The 18,583-nt window shown below is 36.1% G+C and overlaps 1 protein-coding gene across 1 annotated transcript in view; it reads right to left on the reverse strand.

Annotated features, from left to right (window-relative positions):
- Nucleotides 1-12,357, reverse strand: part of uacab (uveal autoantigen with coiled-coil domains and ankyrin repeats b) — a 73,189-nt gene extending 60,832 nt beyond the window's left edge. The window contains exon 1 of the mRNA XM_005168952.6: nucleotides 12,137-12,357. Within this exon, the coding sequence (XP_005169009.2) occupies nucleotides 12,137-12,184 (48 nt within the window). The 5' untranslated portion in view covers nucleotides 12,185-12,357. The remainder of the gene's footprint in view (nucleotides 1-12,136) is intronic.
- Between the last annotated feature and the right edge of the window lie 6,226 nt (nucleotides 12,358-18,583).

Consider the following 18,583-nt stretch of genomic DNA (forward strand, 5'->3'; position numbering starts at 1 on the left):
GAACTTCCATTAACTGAACATGCAGCACATAAACTGGTTCCTGTGCCAACAGATTGTTCATAATATTTGAAGCCATCTAGCTATGCATAGTCTATTTGATCAGGCATGCAAGTTGTTTTGAAAACTTTATTTGAAGACATTATCTTATTATCATTATCTTAAATCTTTTTCCGACTATAAATGCATATGATTGGCTTCTGTCTTTATCGATTTTGAGTCATTCGTTTATCACGTGAGAGGACTCGAAATATTAACTAATCGTCTCCTCCACCTGCACAAATGTGTGCATGTGTGAATGAACGAATCACTCCATGAGAGGACTCATCGTTCTCGAGTCACATAACAGATTCGTTAAGAATGACCCATCACCATTTCATATTGCAACACTTAAAGCCATATCACTCAGCAGCCCAAGACCGGTTACTCACAGAAGCGAAGCAGGGCTGAGACTGGTCAGCACCTGGATAGGATCATCCAAGTGGACGCTGCACACTGGTGGTAGTGTGGAGAGACCCACCCACACGACTGTGAAGCGTTTCAGGTGTATGGCCATACACAATAAATGCACTATATAAATGCACATTACATAACACCAACCACTAGATACTGTATCTATTTCACCAGCACTTGACCTTCTAACACTAACATTTCCTAATCTATAAACTGGTTTTCACACAGATTTAAAAAATAAACGCATTACACTAACTGGGAATTTCACAACCAACAAATTTTCAGAACTGCGTATTGTTGCTCTTTTGTTGAATTAGGGGCTGAACGCACTGAAGCACGCCGTTTGCGTTGAGAGGCACCTTTCCCTTCTGCATGCTGCTTATGCGCCCTGTGCTCTTTGCATTATTCCTGTTACATGCTGTGCGCTCGCAGTTGAAAAAAGGGTGTTACGTCGGTAACACAAACCGTTAGATTGCCTCATCACTGTTTTAATGTCCAGTCAAATACACGCAGAGGTGGAGTTTCTGTTGCCTAGCAATATAAAAAGCACACCGCGTTTCTTTTTTCAATAGCCCCTTTCATACATGCAGACCTTTCCAGATTTTCCAATTTTCCTGAAAGGGGTGTATGTGTGAAGAGGCCCTTTTTGAAAATACAGTTAAATTTGTTCTGGCAATTTTCTGGAAAGAGAAGCTGTAACATTACCTGTGAACGCAGGAGGAATATTGCCGTAAAAAGTGCATCCATGGTTAATAAGTGAGACATCTATTCCAGCCAATCAGATCATTCAGACGCATTTACATCTGCGCAGTTTATGAAAATAAAAACCTTTGAATATTTTTCAAGACCCATTTAGCAGCTAGATGTTAGTCATATGAAGTTTCTATGTTTCTTCTTGATGCCAACAGTGGGGGAAAAAAAAACAATAAAATGCTGATGATAAACCGCTATTTGTTTACCTTTAATCTCTACTTTATGCCAGAATTTACAAGTATTTAGAAATAGATGTGTGAATGGTCTTTTTTAGAAAGATTCCGTAACGCTCTTGCCTGCATGAACAAGTTTTTTTTTTTTGTTTTTTTTTTAATGTACTAGTAAAGTTTTTCCAACTTTGGCAAACAAAAAAAAAAGCAGTGTGGTGCGCCTTGTCACGTTTTTGGAACAGAAAAGCACATTCGGTGTGATCGGCCCCTTAAATGCTTTTATTCTCCTCATTTTTAGGTAACTCTAGAAAAAAGTGCCTTCTTAATGATTACAATGTAAAACTATTTTAAAATGTGTTCACTGTAAACCTTAACATTTTTATATGTTTCCTATCTAAGAGAAACTGCCAATTATAGCATCATGTGCAATTCAAACACTTACAAATCGACTTGCTTAGGTGATTTTCTTTTCCACTTGAATAAATTAAAGCCTTCGCCCTCTCTCTCTCCACATAATCAATATTTTTGACATCAAAGCCAAAATTAATTCTCTTTGAGGAACGAAGAGAGAGCTGGAGTGCAACTACGTGTTAGTCAAACAGTTCAGCGAAAACTCATTTTACTGTAATAGCAAAAGCTCGGCCATGTACTGATGACAGGGTTCCGGGTGCATATAAGCCCGAGGGCTTTCAACTACAACAGATTCCCATTGCCTTTAATCCCCAGCCATTTATTCATCCTAGAATAACCTTCAATCCTCACTGTCAGTTTCCCACTACATTGGGGGCCCGGGCTTAACACAGCAAAGCTTTTAGAGAGGCTCAGTGGGCACTACAGACACGGACATAGCAAAGCTTTCAGAGACACAACAGCCACAAATCATGATACACCAGGTTTATAACCTGTACTCCCACCAGTCAATTAAAAAAAAAAAAGAGGAGGAGGAGAAGAAATTGAATATGTTTTTTATTCTGAACAATTTTGGGATTCACTAGAGTGCCAGGTGATTATTTTCAAAATTTATCTTTGATAAACTCTTTATACCTAGTTCTGTATTTTACTTTACAATCTAGATTCCGATTGGCTGAATGGTTTGTATGTAAACAGTGTAATGCTCAGGTAGGTCTAGTCAGTTTAAAACCACCCTAATCGCAGCCTACATTTAAAAGCACTCACGGCATGGATTATCCCCTTGTTAATCTTGACATAATGGGAGACTAAATGTCAGACTATGGAAATACCCATTTACTTTGATCAAAGATAAGCTGGTTAAAAATTCAGATTTTAACGACTTAAGATGAACTACATTTTAATTGTCTGTTAAATGTGATCCACCATACTATAAAAAAATAATATATGAAGAGTTTAGATGCAAAACCCTCTAAATCCATCAGACCTCTTTTCTTGTAAATGAGTATTTTCTATTAGGCTTCTCTGATTAGATTCAGAAGTTTTATTTTATATGTAATGATAAGGTTATAAGCAAGTAAATAAAATACTTTTTTTTTTTATTGTACTTTAGACAATAATCTGGTTTTTAACAAGGTAAATTTTCTTTTGTGGCAAAACCAGCTAAATCTACAAGTGCTTTTTGTGCAAAAACCTCTAAATCCACCTAATAGGACAAGACATTATAATAAGTTGAAAATCACTAAAGATGCTATTAGAAATCATTTTACCAAACATAAAACGCATTACAAAAAACATCTCAAATTAATACATAAATCTAGTAACCCCTGAAAAACCAGGGACTAAGCAGAAGGAAAATTAATGAATGAAAACTGTCAAGTAAGTCCATTAATTAATAACATTAAAATGGACATTAATAAAGTTCTAACAATCTGTTGTCATTTCTGATATTTGGGATATAGATTTAATGTAAGTAGAGCAATGTAAACATTGTAAGCATTGTATACTAAGCTTGTTAGATACAAATAATGTAGTGTAAAAACATTGTGAAACATCAATATGTGCATTGTGCATTAATATAAAAAGCTTATCAGACATATAAGTAATATGAAGCAATATAATTAATGTTTAGCTTTATGCATTATATTTCTCTTTTTTTTTTTTTTAAATAGCTTTAATAAGCAAATAAAACACAAGGTAGATCTAATGGACAAAAATAGGATGTCTCTTAATTTTAGAAGCTGTCATCCATTAATTCATACCATACTCGCGTTCTTGGTCTCTTTTCCTTTTCTTGTCTATCCTGATAGCATCCATGTGGGATAAAACAACAGCATCTTAATTTTGTCTATCCTAAAACAGTGTTGCCATTTAATGCACAGTAAATCGGTCTCATTCAAAGTCACTGTGCAAAAACAAAAGATGAATGCATGCTACACTTCCGACTGTACATTGTGTTTTATAATTCTTTTTAGTTTTGAGATAAGGGGTGATTTCATTTACCATTTAGTGTCAGTCAGACAGGTTTGTGCAATTCATGTACTACGTGCCTAAAGCATTCGCTCAATGTCACTAGCCCATTTTTGGTGGAAATGGTGTTTAGCGGATTTTGCATCTGAATTCTTCATATATACTTTTTATTTGCAGACAAAGTTAAAATTGACAATTCCATGAGCAGCAACAAAACAACTGTGAGTAATAATATTCTTTTATTTTTTAACTATTTTATTAACTATTTTATGAATATTCTTAGGAGGTAGTAGGGCTGCGGGCGCTTTAGCCTAAAATCAAAATCTTGATTAAAATTAATAAACAATTATATTTGGTTTTTGCTTATAGTTCACTGACAAGTTTTGTATAGTGAATATTCTCACATATTACAAGTGAGACTTTTGAGGGTGCATTACTTGACTTTAAAATAATTTAAGTAAACACACACAATTTTTTATCTATGATTCTTTATTGAACATCAAAGTTGAACAACTGAAATTAAAACACACATTGCCTTATGCAGAGTTTAGACTGCATGATTTTAGCCCCGATTTTGACTCGCCGACAGGTTTAAAAAAAATAAATAAATAAATAAATAAATAAAATATTTAAAAAAAAAAACATTTAAAAATTTTTTTTTAAATAATAATAAATAAAAAATTAAAAAATAAAAAATAAATAAAATCACAAGCAAATTGGTGCTCATTCACGCGAGTGACAATCACACAATTCGAACTATGAAAAGACGTGATTCGAGAGAATCGCAGAGGAGTCGCCGATGCCTGTAAGATATTTGGCGTGCTAAATATCAGGAGCTGTCTGCGATTCAAATCATGCCTTGTGAAATGAGTTGACTGAAAATAATATCGGCGATAGGCTCCAGCCAATGAGATAGCAGCATCTCTGAGGGAGCTCATTTTCAGTTTATTATTTTGGACCCAAGAAATGTCCAAATAAAACTAGTGGAAATTTGGCAGGAGTACTCGTGTCTGTTTGACATGTCATGCGAGCAATATCACAACAGGGTCAAAAAAGAAAGCTGAGGAGAAATTGCTAATTCTCTTTAAACCCAGGTGAGCAAATATGTACATTTTCTACCTCATTAAAGGCTTCTTTCTTGTTATGTAGTTAATAACAAAAGATATACTACATGTTTTTGGCTGTGAGACGTAGTTTGGACGAAGTTGTCGGCGATTCTTCCTATTGTAAAGTCATGCATTGTAAAAGCCCCTGTCGCCGATCTATCTTGCAGTGTAAACAAAGCAGCGACAAAACGCTAATCCAGATAGTCATGCAGTGTGAAAACATCTGTGACACGACTGCTTTGAAAATCATGCAGTCTGAACTCTAATCACAAAGCTTGAGCTACAGGTTGTTGTAATGTGCAATGAAAAAAATTTGAGAGATGCACGGGTATGCAAAGGCTGTGCCAGACAGTACGTGTGTGCTTGGCAGAAGTATAATATAAGTATAAATTAGCCTTAACAGATCAGTGTTACAAGACTCAACACACGATAGAGAAAGTAAATAAAAAATTGACCTTGAAAAATTTGATTGATTACAGGTTATAAATGTCTATTTCATTTGCTTTTCGATCAATCACCCAGCCCTAGGAGGTAGCGTGAATGCATTTTACACTGCAAAGCATAATATTATGAAATTAAAGCTTTTCAATCATTATCAAAACCCTGAATTAGAATTTTTTCTAAAGTTCGTCCATAAGGGGCATGGCTAATTATATTTGTTGTCTACATTTGATTTAGATTGAGCAAAGTTATGCAAAAAAAATATTTCACTTAAAGCTTGGAGCTTTTGTCAAGTGCTAAATATCTTCTATTGTGTTTCACAAGAGAAAGAAATCGTCATACAGGTTTAAAATGGCATGAGGGTGAATAAACAATGACAATTTTCATTTTTGTGTGTGTGGTTGTTGTTATTGTTTGTTTTGCTTTGTAATCTCCCTTTAAGCACTGTACAGTTGGCCTGATTTGCCTTCCGGTGCCAGCACACACTTAACAGCCGGAGAACAAAGAAGCCCTTAAAATGGTTATTTGTAATGCAAACACATTCAGTGATTCAGCATAGAAACTCCACTAGCATACCCTTTTCCCCTCTATCATTAATCAATCAATAGCCAATTTTGAAAGCAATTTATGACAGCCATGTATAAACTACAGGCAAAGAAGAACAGGAGACTATTCTGTGTTGTTATTCATCACAGTCAGATCATCATCAATCAGATGTCATCAAAAGTAAACAACGAAATTCACACTCAACTAAATAAATAAATAAATTTTGAAAGGTTTGGGAAAATCGGTCTCTAGGGATGTATAGCTTTAGGTAAGATTGTTCATAGAAATGAATAGTGAAAACAGAAACTTTGAGAGAGATGCAGTATTGGGACACTGGGCATTCATTTAATTCTGGCCTCAGGCAAGCCTTAAGGGTTCCAAAGAGCAGAAACACCACAGCTTGAACACTTGATGCTTTTAAACACAAAGTGGAGTAGAATGCAAACAGGGCAGTGCGCTGCAGTACTTAAACCTTATCAGCAGGGTCAGTTCACCCTTAAAATTGAAAGTTCTGTCAACTATTACTTCCTTTAATTGCTGCAAACCTACTTAGCTTTCCTTGGTGACTTTTAGGTAGGGCTGCACAATATATCATTTTTAAATATGGCCAATATGCATTAGCAGGAAGTATTGAATGCAGTAAAAACCACGCAGGGGAAGGCAGGCACTACAGTTTTGAGTGTGATTTTATTAAATATGAATTAACAATAAGCAGCAAATGAAAGTTTATCATTTCCAATGGCTTGTTTCTGTGTAAACATTCCAATCAAGTTTAGAGCATTCCATTGCAAGAAACTACAACCTTTGTAACTTCACCAAATATTAATTTATTTTTACAGTGAAGAATATGAAGTGTTCGCTTACGTTTAAATATTCAAATTCCAAACCTGAACACTGTTCAATTTGGGGAAAATATCTAATTGCAATTTTTTTTTTTATTTGAGTCTAATTTTGTAGTCAAAATGCAGCTCAATAATCTTATAGTAATAATATCGTAGCTTCTTACTGCTAAAATGCAGTGTTAAAAAAAAAGAAACTGAAAATATATTAACATACTCCAACATTTATTCAAATTTGTTTTTAAATATTCAAAAATTTAATTTATTATTCTCTAGAGCAAATAAAATTTCCTTTCAGTAAACAAGTTCAACTCAAATAAATTAGGGAGATTCATTCATTCATTTTCTTTTCGACTTAGTCCTTTTATTAATCTGGGGTCGCCACAGTGGAATGATTATGCAGAATTAGTTTTACGAAGCGGATGCCCTTTCAACTGCAACCCATCACTGGGAAACATCCATACACACTTATTCACACAGTCAATTTTTGCATATGCAATACACCTACTGTATACCACAGGTCTTTGGAAACTGAAGCACTCGGAGGAAACCCACGCAAACACGAGGAGACAAATTGACAAATTAGGGAGATAATGTGTGTTATTATACATTTATAATATTATATAAAAACAAAAATAATAATAATTATAAATATAAAGAACACTCAAAAAAACTAACCTGGTTTATAAGAGGCAGATTAAAAAAGTTAAAATTGGCCAGACTAAAAGTGTGCTCACTCAATTGGCTAGTAAGACTATCACACAAAGATGGCAGTCACGCATTTGCTCTGGGAGGGGGGAAATAAATACTTAGCTAATTAGCTAATCGCAACATTTCAAATCGCGACTGTGATCCGATTTCGATTAATTGCACAGCCCTACTATTAAGTTTTATATTTATTTAATCTTCACGTATTAATGTACACTAATATTTGTTTACTATATTTTTATGCAGACCACCCCAATTAAGGCTGCACGATATTGGAAAATTTTTACATTGTGATATTTTGTTTTGCTGCAATCCAATTTCATCAGATGGCTTAAAGGGTGTAAATTTTGTATAAAAATAAAATTGCAAGACTAATTACAATATAGCACAGAAAAAAAAGTAAATAAACAGTTACTTATGGTTTTCCAAAGAGTCAAACAGTATTCAAATACAGAAATTTAGTTATGCAAAATAACACTATATATAGTCTTCATTGTATCAGTCAAATTTTTCTTCATTAAAGTTGCAAACGTTTTACGTTATTGTGCCTGAATGAAAGTTGACACTTTCTTGAAATGCCTTTAAAACACGTGCATAACCACAACATAGTGAAACTATCATTTGCATTACAATGACTCCACAAATCTCATGTATACTCAATTGTTGACCAACTATAATCCCAACTTAACATTGCATATCTTGCGATGTTATGATGTGACTATTGCAGACACACACTTTGAAGTATTAATGCCGAAACAATATATTGTGTAGCCCTAAACTCAATTATTCAAAGTAGAGCTACTTAGGTCCTCTGGTGAAAAAGTTTTTTTTTATTTATTTTGAGACAAAGAAAAAAAAAATAATAATAATAATAGGACTGCATATTTTGCATGGTTCTTTGTGAATGAGCATCACTGTTTGGTTTACCACAAACATACTCGTTTGTAGCTCGTGATTTAAACGTCTGTGGTCTCACTCAACAAGTACATTTCACAAAAACTTCATCTCTTGATCTTCACCGAGAGTCGCAAGCACTTCATTCAACCAAACCAAAAGTTTGATTTATCTTGAAGAAATGATGACAGAAATATAGCCCTTCAATCAACTTTATTCAAAAACAACTGATCCAGCTAATCAAGTCCTTCAGGCTTATTTGAAAACCACAGGCATGCGTGATGGAACAGGGCAGAAACTAGAGGCCCTGTCCCAAATGGCACACTTCAAGTGCACTTGCAGTCTTGCAGAAAATAGCTGTCGTTTGTCAAGTCCACAGGACTGTAGGGTGTCCGATTTGTCACTTTAGCCAGAAGGATGTTTGCAGGTATGACTCAGATGAGCATTTCTACCAGACAAAACATGATTGCCTCACAAAACTGAAGACCACCAAAAAGGTTAGGGTGCCTTTTGGGATATGGCCAATCTTTATTGGACAGTGGTCTCGCTGGAGTTGAGTTTGACAACTCTGCTCCACAGTTACTGAAAGATTCTTTGCTATATACATCAGCATATTACAGATACACATTATTTGTTTATTTATTGCAACATATGTTTTGTTCTGCTATTCTCTTCCGGAAATGCAAGGGATTCGCTCTTGACATGAATTGTAGGCTACCGTATATTTAGTAAATTGGGATAAACTTTAAAATAAATTAATTGCAAAATGTAAATTCTGAGACAAAAATGTCTATATACTGTAGCATTTCATTCAAAGTTTCCTCGTCATTCCAAAAATATTTTGTTGCTTTTTAGTTCCTGCTTGACTTGTCTATATATTATACAAAATCCTCTTTGTCTGGAGCAAACATCCACCACTAACAAATTTCTCTCCCAATGACCACCAATCATGCCAATAACAGTTTGGTGCTTCTCTGTTTCTTTAAATTAATGAATTTCACCAATTACAAAGAAAAATATTTCCCCATTTCAAGAAGCTGTTTCAGAGTAACTAGAATTACGAAAAGTATCATCCTTAATTAGGTTACTTGAACTTTCTGAATGTTTCATATTAACATTAAGAATTTAGCTTAAACATGTCATATTCCTTGCTATGGCAGCCTTTGAGCTGTGTGACCACATTGGTTGTTAAAAGATTTTGCAGATTAGGGTTGGGCCGATAGTCAATGCCATCATCCATCGCCGATGGCCAATAGACAACACAATGCTGAGCCGACATCACAATCTATTGCCCCGGCCCCGTTGCAAACCCGCTTGCGAAAAATACACACTCAGGCACAGTTTACACTAGTACGTCTTAGTGTTAAAATGGCATTTTAGAACAAAAATGATCCACATCCACACCGTTTTACCTAGCATTTCTGAACAGCCCTCCGTCCACTAAAAACGCACGTCACGTGACCCCACACACTCAGACACACAGACACAGATGCACGCTGTCATGCGCTCCTCTAAACTCCAGGCAGAGAGCAGTGCACGTCGGAGAGTTTATGAAGGATGTATCACTGGAGCGCATCTCACTACAGTTGTTAAATATGATATTTAGACATCCCAAGTCTCCCGGAAGTTCCAGGAGTTTCTATGCATTTGCAGGACTGACATCGTACGATGACAAATTGGTCGACATCACCCAACCCTATTGCAGATGTTCCACATCATAATTGTTTTGTAGTGTACACTACTTGCAAACAAGTAACTTTTTTTTTTACATACAGCACAAAACTAATGAATTCTCACATCTTCTTCTGAATGACAGCAACACATAATTGGACCTGACCACTATAATACGTCTACTGTACCTATTTTGCTTATTTTGAAAAAAGTGATGCACTAAATAAGACATTTTTAAACCAGTGTAATAGAGTTCTAATATACACTTTTGTGTGAGTTTACATTATATTATATTATATTATATTATATTATATTATATTATATTATATTATATTATATTTTAATAAATACAGCGCTTCCCACACATAGACTTTACTTGGGCGGGCCACCCAGGTATATTAATGACTGCCCAGATATATGTGGTGATAAATATATATATTTTTTTTTACTAATATTAGGTCATACTTTTTATTATCATCATGTTTTTTTTATCTGCCCAATATAACCAAAAACCTGTGATCGATTAAGTAGTGAAAACTTCTCTGACTTATTGCAGTTTTGTTCTGTGTGCACATGAACCGTCAACACTCTCACAGGTAAACTTGCATTCTCTGCAGAGACCCATAAAGACACGCCTTTTTGGGACTTTTGGGAAATCTCCAAAAAATTCCAGGATTTGGCATTTGGTTTCGCTTTCTACTGCTGTGCCCGCTCAAGCACAAAGAATAAAGTGAATACAATAACTTGACTAAGTAATTACCCAAACCTGCCTTGTTACTGTAACCTAATTAACCTAGGTAAATCTTTAAATGTCACTTTAAGCTGTATAGAAGTGTGTTGAAAAATATATTGTCAAATATTATGTACTAACATCATGGCAAAATAAATCAGTTATTAAAACTATAATGTTCAGAAATGTGTTGGAAAAAATGTGTTCTCTTAGGGGCAGAGGGCTAATAATTCAGGGGATTTAAGAATTCTTCAATTGTTTGAGATATATACAGTATACGTGTGTGTGTGTGTGTGTGTGTGTGTGTGTGTGTGTGTGTGTGTGTGTGTGTGTGTGTGTGTGTGTGTTCTTTCAGAGTTTCAATGCTCATTCAGTACATTTACAAGCACACAAGGTGTGTTTGTGTGTGTGTGTGTGTGTATATGTATATATGTATATATATATATATATATATATATATATATATATATATATATATATATATATATATATATATATATATATATATATATATATATATGACAAATATACAACTTGTGTGCATGTAAATGTATTGAATGAGCATTGAAACTCTGAAAGAACTCCTGCAGCCATTGAAAGAATCTACAGCACTGACATACCACAAAAAGAGAGGGTGTGCTCCCATGATCCTTTGTGCTCCAAGTTAGAGGGCAACCAGTGACAATAGTCTGGCTCTGAAAGAGTCTGTAAGTGCTTCTATCTCACATGTCAAAGAGACATCGAGTCAAAACAGCTCAGAGCAAGAGCACACTATCATTAAATATTGAGTGAACATGACATCGGTTTCCTCTGAATCATCTTCCCCACACACCGAGATCCCATTCATTTAAAGCCAATTCAAGACAAACCCCTTGAATAAAAGCTCGTCAATAACTAACCCCCATGCAAGCCTCCCACACTCTTCTGTGTGCCAGACTCTTTGACATGGAAATGAAAAAAGAAGGGAGGGTGAAGATTTCAAGGATCAGCTGCTTCTGAATTAAAGCTGTTAGTGTTACTTTTTCATCGCATGTTTCACTCAAGAAAAGGAAACTTTAATCAATTTCAAAAGCTGAATGTGATATCCTACAAGAGAATGAACCCTGGTCACGTCTTTACACAGCCAACAGACGATTTTACAGTGAGAGGCGAGTTTAATTAAAGTTTCCCAAAGTTCAGGAAAAGCGTAAATCGTGCAGCACTAAGACTCGGTGGCCCTGTTCTGGCCTGTAGTGGATGTGACACATGATGAAGTGTCAAAAGATTTGCCTTGACGCCGGATGATCTGCGTAAAGCCTCTTGAGAACAAAACTATGAGTAGTACATAATATAACACACCGAAAGGCAAATGAAGTGATTCAACTATGTCAAGTAACTAAAAAAAACAATTTCTCATCAGAGAGTTTCCATAGAACAAAACAAGAATATCTGTTTAAACTCGCCACTTACTGTGATAGTAACTTCATGCTTTTTCAGCCGATACTTCAAACTCTTCATGTTGTCCTTTTGGTTTTATAAACGAAGAGCAACGTTGTAGGTTAAGAATTAAATATATTACAACAACAGCTGCGGTTTACGGTTTGGTTTGTTTACGTAAAAAAACAACAACTTTTAACGTCCAACAAGACACAGCGATTTTCACCTGACGCGAAACACCACCAGGCTTATCTGGACCCAGTTCCTAACCGACAACGGCGTTGCCCAATGCAAGCAGGGAATAGTGGAATAAATTATGCTTGAACCAATCAGGCGTCAGAGGGGACGGGACTTCCTCGTGGTCCCAGCAGCGTTTGAAATTGCAACAGGGAACAACAGGAGATGCTGTGCGCCTGACGTCACCCTTACCTGGAAAAGGCTGGACTTTGATACAGAGTCAGAGAGACTTGAGATAGATTGTGGAAAGTATTTATTTCATATCAACACCTGGACAGCTTTGGGTGGAGTCATGGGCTACAGTTCAGCTAAGAAATGTTATAAAGCCTACAATATAGCCTGTGTGGTGTAGTGATTTTCAATATAAATGTTTTGAAATTATTTTTAATAATTACAGCGTTTGTATTAATTATAAAAATGTTATTTGCATAGATAAATCATCAATAAAAATGCTAATTAACAAATATTAGTTTGTAGTTATTTCTGGTGCAAAACCATAAATGATAATCGACACTACTTTTTTTTTTTAAATGCCCGAACATGGTTTGCACCATTATTCATTTGGGAAGAAATCAAACACGTTTATCATTGGTTATATTTATGCCACTCAAGAGATGTGTTGCCCCCTTCTGGCCTTAACAAGAACAAAAGAAACGAGATGGGAGTGATGAACTTGCTTTGCTTCCACTTCATTTTTTAGTATGCGCTTACATTTACTTACAATATACCGTACTTAACTAGAACAGCACTGGGATAACTGCAGGTTAAAATCGGGTTTAGGAGTTGCTTCAGAATTAATAAGTTATTGCCCAGCTATTTTGATTAAAATGTACATAAATGTTGAACTGACTCTAAACAAAAAAGCGGATGAAGCCACAGCCTTCAACAATAGTACAGTGAATAGAAGAATGTGAATCCTTATATTCATTCATTCATTTTCCTTCAGCTTTGTCCTTTTATTCATCAGGGGTCGCCACAGCTGAATGAACCGACAACTTACCCAGCATGTTTTACACAGCGGATGCCCTTCCAGCTGCAACCCAGTACTGAGAAACAGCCATACATACTCATTTTGGTTTAATCAATTCACCTATAGTGCAAACTCCAAACAGAAATGTCAACTGGCACAGCCAACACTCAAACCAGCAACCCTTTTGCTGTAAGGTGACAGTGCTAACACCTGAGCAACTGTTTCGCCCTGAATGGAGTACATGACTGCCCAACTTCAATTAAAATTGGATAGGTTTGAAACTTTTCTCCCGTTCCACCACATCCCAAAGGTGATCTAATAGATTTAGATCTGGTGACTGTGAAGGCCATTTGTTGAACATTGCCATGATCAAGAAACCAGTCTGAGATGATTCATGCTTTATGGCATAACACGTTTTCTGCTGGAAGTAGCCATCAGAAGATGGGTACACTGTGGTCAGACATGGTCAGCAATAATACTCAGGCAGCCTATGGCATTGACACGATGCTCAGTTGGTACTAATGGGTCCAAAGTGTGCCTAGAAAATATCCCCCACACCATTACACCACCACCAGCAGCCTGAACCGTTGATTTAAGGCAGGATGAATCCATGCTTTCATGTTGTTGATGCCAAATTCTGAACACCATCTGAATGGCAGCAAAAATGGAGACTCATCAGACCAGGCAACGTTTTTCCAATCTTCTATTGTTCATTTTTGATGAGCCTGTGCAAATTGTAGACTCAGTTTCCTGTTCTTAGCCCTCAGGAGTGGCACCCAGTGTGGTCTTAAGCTGCTGTAGCCCATCTGCATCAAGGTTCGACGTGTTGTGCGTTCAGAGATGCTCTTCTTCATACCTCGGTATTTGAGTGGGTATTTGAGTTACTGTTGCCTTTCTATCAGCTGGAACCAGTTCTGATCTCTGACCTCTGGCATCAACAAGGCATTTGCACCCACAGAACTGCTGCTCAGTGGATATTTTCTCTCTTTTAAACCATTCTCTATAAACTAAGAGATAGTTGTGCGTGAAAAACCCAGTAGATCAGCAGTTTATGAAATACTCAGACCAGCCCGTCTGGCACCAACAACCATGTCATCTCAAAGTCACTTAAATTCTGATGATCGGTCTGAACTGCAGCAGATCATCTTGACCATGTCTACATGACTAAATGCATTGAGTTGCTGCCATGCAATTGGCTGATTAGAAATTTGCGTTAATCAGCAGTTGAACAGGTGTACCTAATAAAGTGGCCGGTGTTTGTGTTTGCATGTTAATAGTTTACAGCTATTGCCCAGTGATGGGTTGCTGCTGGAAGGGCACCTGCTGCGTAAAAGATGTGCTGGATTAGTTGGCAGTTCATTCTGCTGTGGTGACCCCAGATTAATAAAGGAACTATGCCGAAAAGAAAATGAATGAATGACTAATTTACAATTAACCAATTTGAAATTACTGGTATAAAACAGCACACTGACATATTTATGGTAAACAAGTGTAAAGGTTGCCTTTTCCTATAAACCTGAGCAAAATTATGAATGTTGTCATCTTCTGTGAGTGTGAGTGTGTTTATGTGTGTGTGTGTGTGTGTGTGTGCTTGGTTACTACAGATTGTATCCAGGAAGTGAAAGTGACAGATTTGGAGGGAAAGGCCTGATCGTCCTTGTATAAGCCTTCAGGACAAGCTTTATTTAGCAGGAAATTTGACTCACACTCTCTCTGACAAATTTTGGTTCCTGGGCACAGTGGGCAGAATACTGTCACAACAATATTACAGTGAATTTGGTGAATGACCGTGGTTCATATGCTAAAAATCTGCCCTTTAAAGATCATCGATATCCATTTGTTTTCTAAAACTTTGATTAAATCAGTTACATTCAGTTAGAAAAATGTTGAGACTTTATGTGCAAGTCTCTTTTCAATAATTTGAGTCAGGAAGCGCTTAAAAGGGCTAGATGTACACAATGAATGGCTCGTCATCAAATGTTTGACAGTCCTGTGGGCAACATCTTGCAGCCTTCAAATCACAGTGAAAGATTGGTGCAGGAAAAAATAATTTACTCTCGTCAACTTTAAGCTTTAGGTGTCAGAGAGGGATGTAGACGTATTGAGAATAGGCAGTATAGTGCTGGGTTATGGAACATTCTACCAGAAATGTACATTATCTGTTCATGAAACAAAAACATAAATACAGTGAATAAAAAGTATTTATTTCCCTCCAAAAGTGTCTAAAATGGACTGATGGTTGATTTCTGTGAGTTGTTCTGTAAAGGAGTATGTCATTCATTTAGTTTTCAAATTGTTTTTCTTTATTAAAAACACTTTACAAATGTTCAAACCCTGTCATTGTCCTTGTCCTCAGCCCAACTGAACCTACAGCTTTAATAGTTTTGTTAGGCTAAAAACTGTTATTTAGAAAACATACTTCAGAAATAGCAATTATAAGCTTTCATTCATTCATTTTCTTTTCGGCTTAGTCCCTTTATTTATTAGGGGTCACCACAGCGGAATGAACTGGCAACTTATCCAGCACATGACACATGACACATTGACTTAACAAGTGACATTATTTGACGGAGAAGCTAATTGCGATCAATGATGTGTTCTATTACTGACTAGTATGATTTCATGCTTCACTGTAAAAAATGATGGGTTCCACACAATGTGTTCATGTTGTCCAAATAAATCGATTAAGTTAACTTATTTGTTTTTAAAAATTTAAGTAGATTGAACATAAAAACAATTAAGTTTTCCCTCACAAAAAATAACTCAAGAATTGTGTTGATTCAGCTCATTTTAAATAAGTAAAATAAACAATGGGCATGGGACAATAAGCGTTTTCAAAGTATACCGCGGTTTAGAAAAGTCAAGGTTTTAAAACCAACAAAATGTTCTGCTCTACCATTTCTAAAGTATGTGTAAGATTTTTTTATTTATGTTTTTTTGTTTGTTTGTTTTTTAGAACAGCAGTATCTTCAGCAGAAAAAAAAATCTAAAAATGTTGTTTAAATTGTAAAAAAAATAAAAAAATAAATCTGTTTTTGAATCAAATGAAGACAGCAGAATAGTCAATAATTCATTTAGCCTGACATGTTTACTCTTCCAGAATATTTTAAATGTATTTTTGCTTTTTACCCATACATTTTATAATAATATATTGTTGTAAAAAAATAAATGAGTGAAAAGAGAAGAGAACCCAGTCCAGGAGACTCGAAACAAGCAGAATTCCTTTATTGAGACGTGTTGGTTAATCTGCAGTCATACAGCGTCTATGTCCATGCAAGAGCCTACTAGAGGTCCGCAGTCTGCAAGTTCTTTCACAAGTCTCACACAGGTCTGAATATAGTCTGAATTAAGACAAAGATTTCATGGCTATATTGTGTTCTTAGGAGGAGGGGATATAGCTAAACAAAGTATGCAAATTAAGGGTTGTGGTCGGCAGGGTAAACTGCTCTTTCAGGCTTTGATCTCATCATGTTCTGGAGACAGAAACCGCCTGACCATTTGATCGAAAAGAGAAAACAATAGACACCCCATGCTGTGAAACTGATAATTGCATCACTTTGGCTTAGCCTGTAGTCAGCAAGGCAAAGGTTATATGACCCTCCTAGCTGGCATGTCAATGAAATAATATAATTAAAAACCAGAGAATATAACTTTTTAGTTATACGTAGATTATTGTTAATTTGAAATTAGATGATATAAATTTATATTTCCACAGTTCCCCCTTTGAGAGTTATTTAAAAACTCTCACAAAAAAAATATAAATTTGTAAGCTTTCCTAAAACCATTCAATGGCTTCTGTTTGATAACAGAAGCCCCATCTTCTAGTCATGTAACTTGAAAAATTACAGGCACATTTAAACTTATTTTGTGTCATTTCAATATCTACGTAGATGTAAGTATAGATTTCAAAACTGTTCACACGTTTATGACAATCAGTTGTAATGTCATAAATCCTACATGATGACACAAAAAATCATGTAGTTAAACTGCAGATCTTCTGAAAGTCCATGGCTTGTGAATAGTGTTCAGTCTTTTGTGAGGTGTGTTTCTTGTGGTTCTTCTCCAGCACAGAGTTGATCTGATGACTTCCTGTCATTCCTGGATCTCCGTAGTGATGCTCTGGTTTAGAGTGTTTCTTGAGAAGATGCAGTGTTTATGTTTACCTGCACACAAGAAAACAAGGAAACAGCAGACCAGCAGTATTCATGCATAGACTTGTATGATCATAGTTCGTGTGTCTAGTTATTCAGGTGATCGTATAGTGGTTGTGTTAAGTTGGTGATCATATAGTGTTGTGTATTTTCTGTCTCCTAATCTTAAAGTTATGACACCTATAAAACAGTGAGGTGAGGATGGGGGGAGAAAAACAAAAAAGAAAAGGGAGTCTTCACCACAGGGTGCGGCCCCTGAAGCCTGTTGCTTTCAGTTCTGCCCTGGGCTCCTCACTGGTTTGTGTGTCCTGTTCTGTCCCTGAGTGTGGTGGGCAAACTTTAAAATGTGAGACACAAACTATCATTCAACAAATATCAGTCCTATCAGACATCATAACATTGAATGGGTAGTGATTGGAAAATGTGTTAAACACATTCAAGGCTGTAAGTGGACTTAAGCAGAGTTCCCCAATAAAAAGGAAGAAGTTTCCTTTGTGTCTTTTTTACAAAGAGTCTTTCATCTTAATTGTAAATGAACTGGGACATTAAGCACTTACAGCCAAAAAATGGTTAGCATCTTTGTGGACAGCTCAATGGATTTAGTGATGAGGGGAGGGGTATGTTGAGGGCATTTAGCAAACTGTTCAGAAGTTGATTTACCCTGTTCATCTCTTTAAAGTTCTTTTTATTCTTTCTACACTCCCTCATCCAATGTCCTTTTTTTCCACAGTAATGACAACAGATATTTTTCCTAAGACATTTGTGATTTGATGTCTTTTCTGTGTTGACCTTAGTGGCAGCTGCTTCAAATCTGACTCTGTCTTTGATGTAAGAGTCTCTTTCCCACAAAGCTAAACTGTTCATATTATTTCTGAGAGTGGTGGAAGACCAGGTGATATTAAGAAATGGCAAAGCTTGTCTGTATTCAGTTGCAAGGCCATCTGACCAGATGCGGACTAGGGGTCCCTTATCATCTAGCACACTGTCCGAATTATCAGCTAATCCACTGTAAGTTATGGCGGATTGACAAAATCTCTCAGTGAATTCATTCACAGATTCATCTTTCCTTTGCACACAACAAGTCACTTTTGACCAGTCGATCTTTGGGCCAACAATGTTCTT

This window comes from Danio rerio, chromosome 7, assembly GCF_049306965.1.
Source record: "Danio rerio strain Tuebingen ecotype United States chromosome 7, GRCz12tu, whole genome shotgun sequence".
Lineage (NCBI taxonomy): Eukaryota > Metazoa > Chordata > Actinopteri > Cypriniformes > Danionidae > Danio > Danio rerio.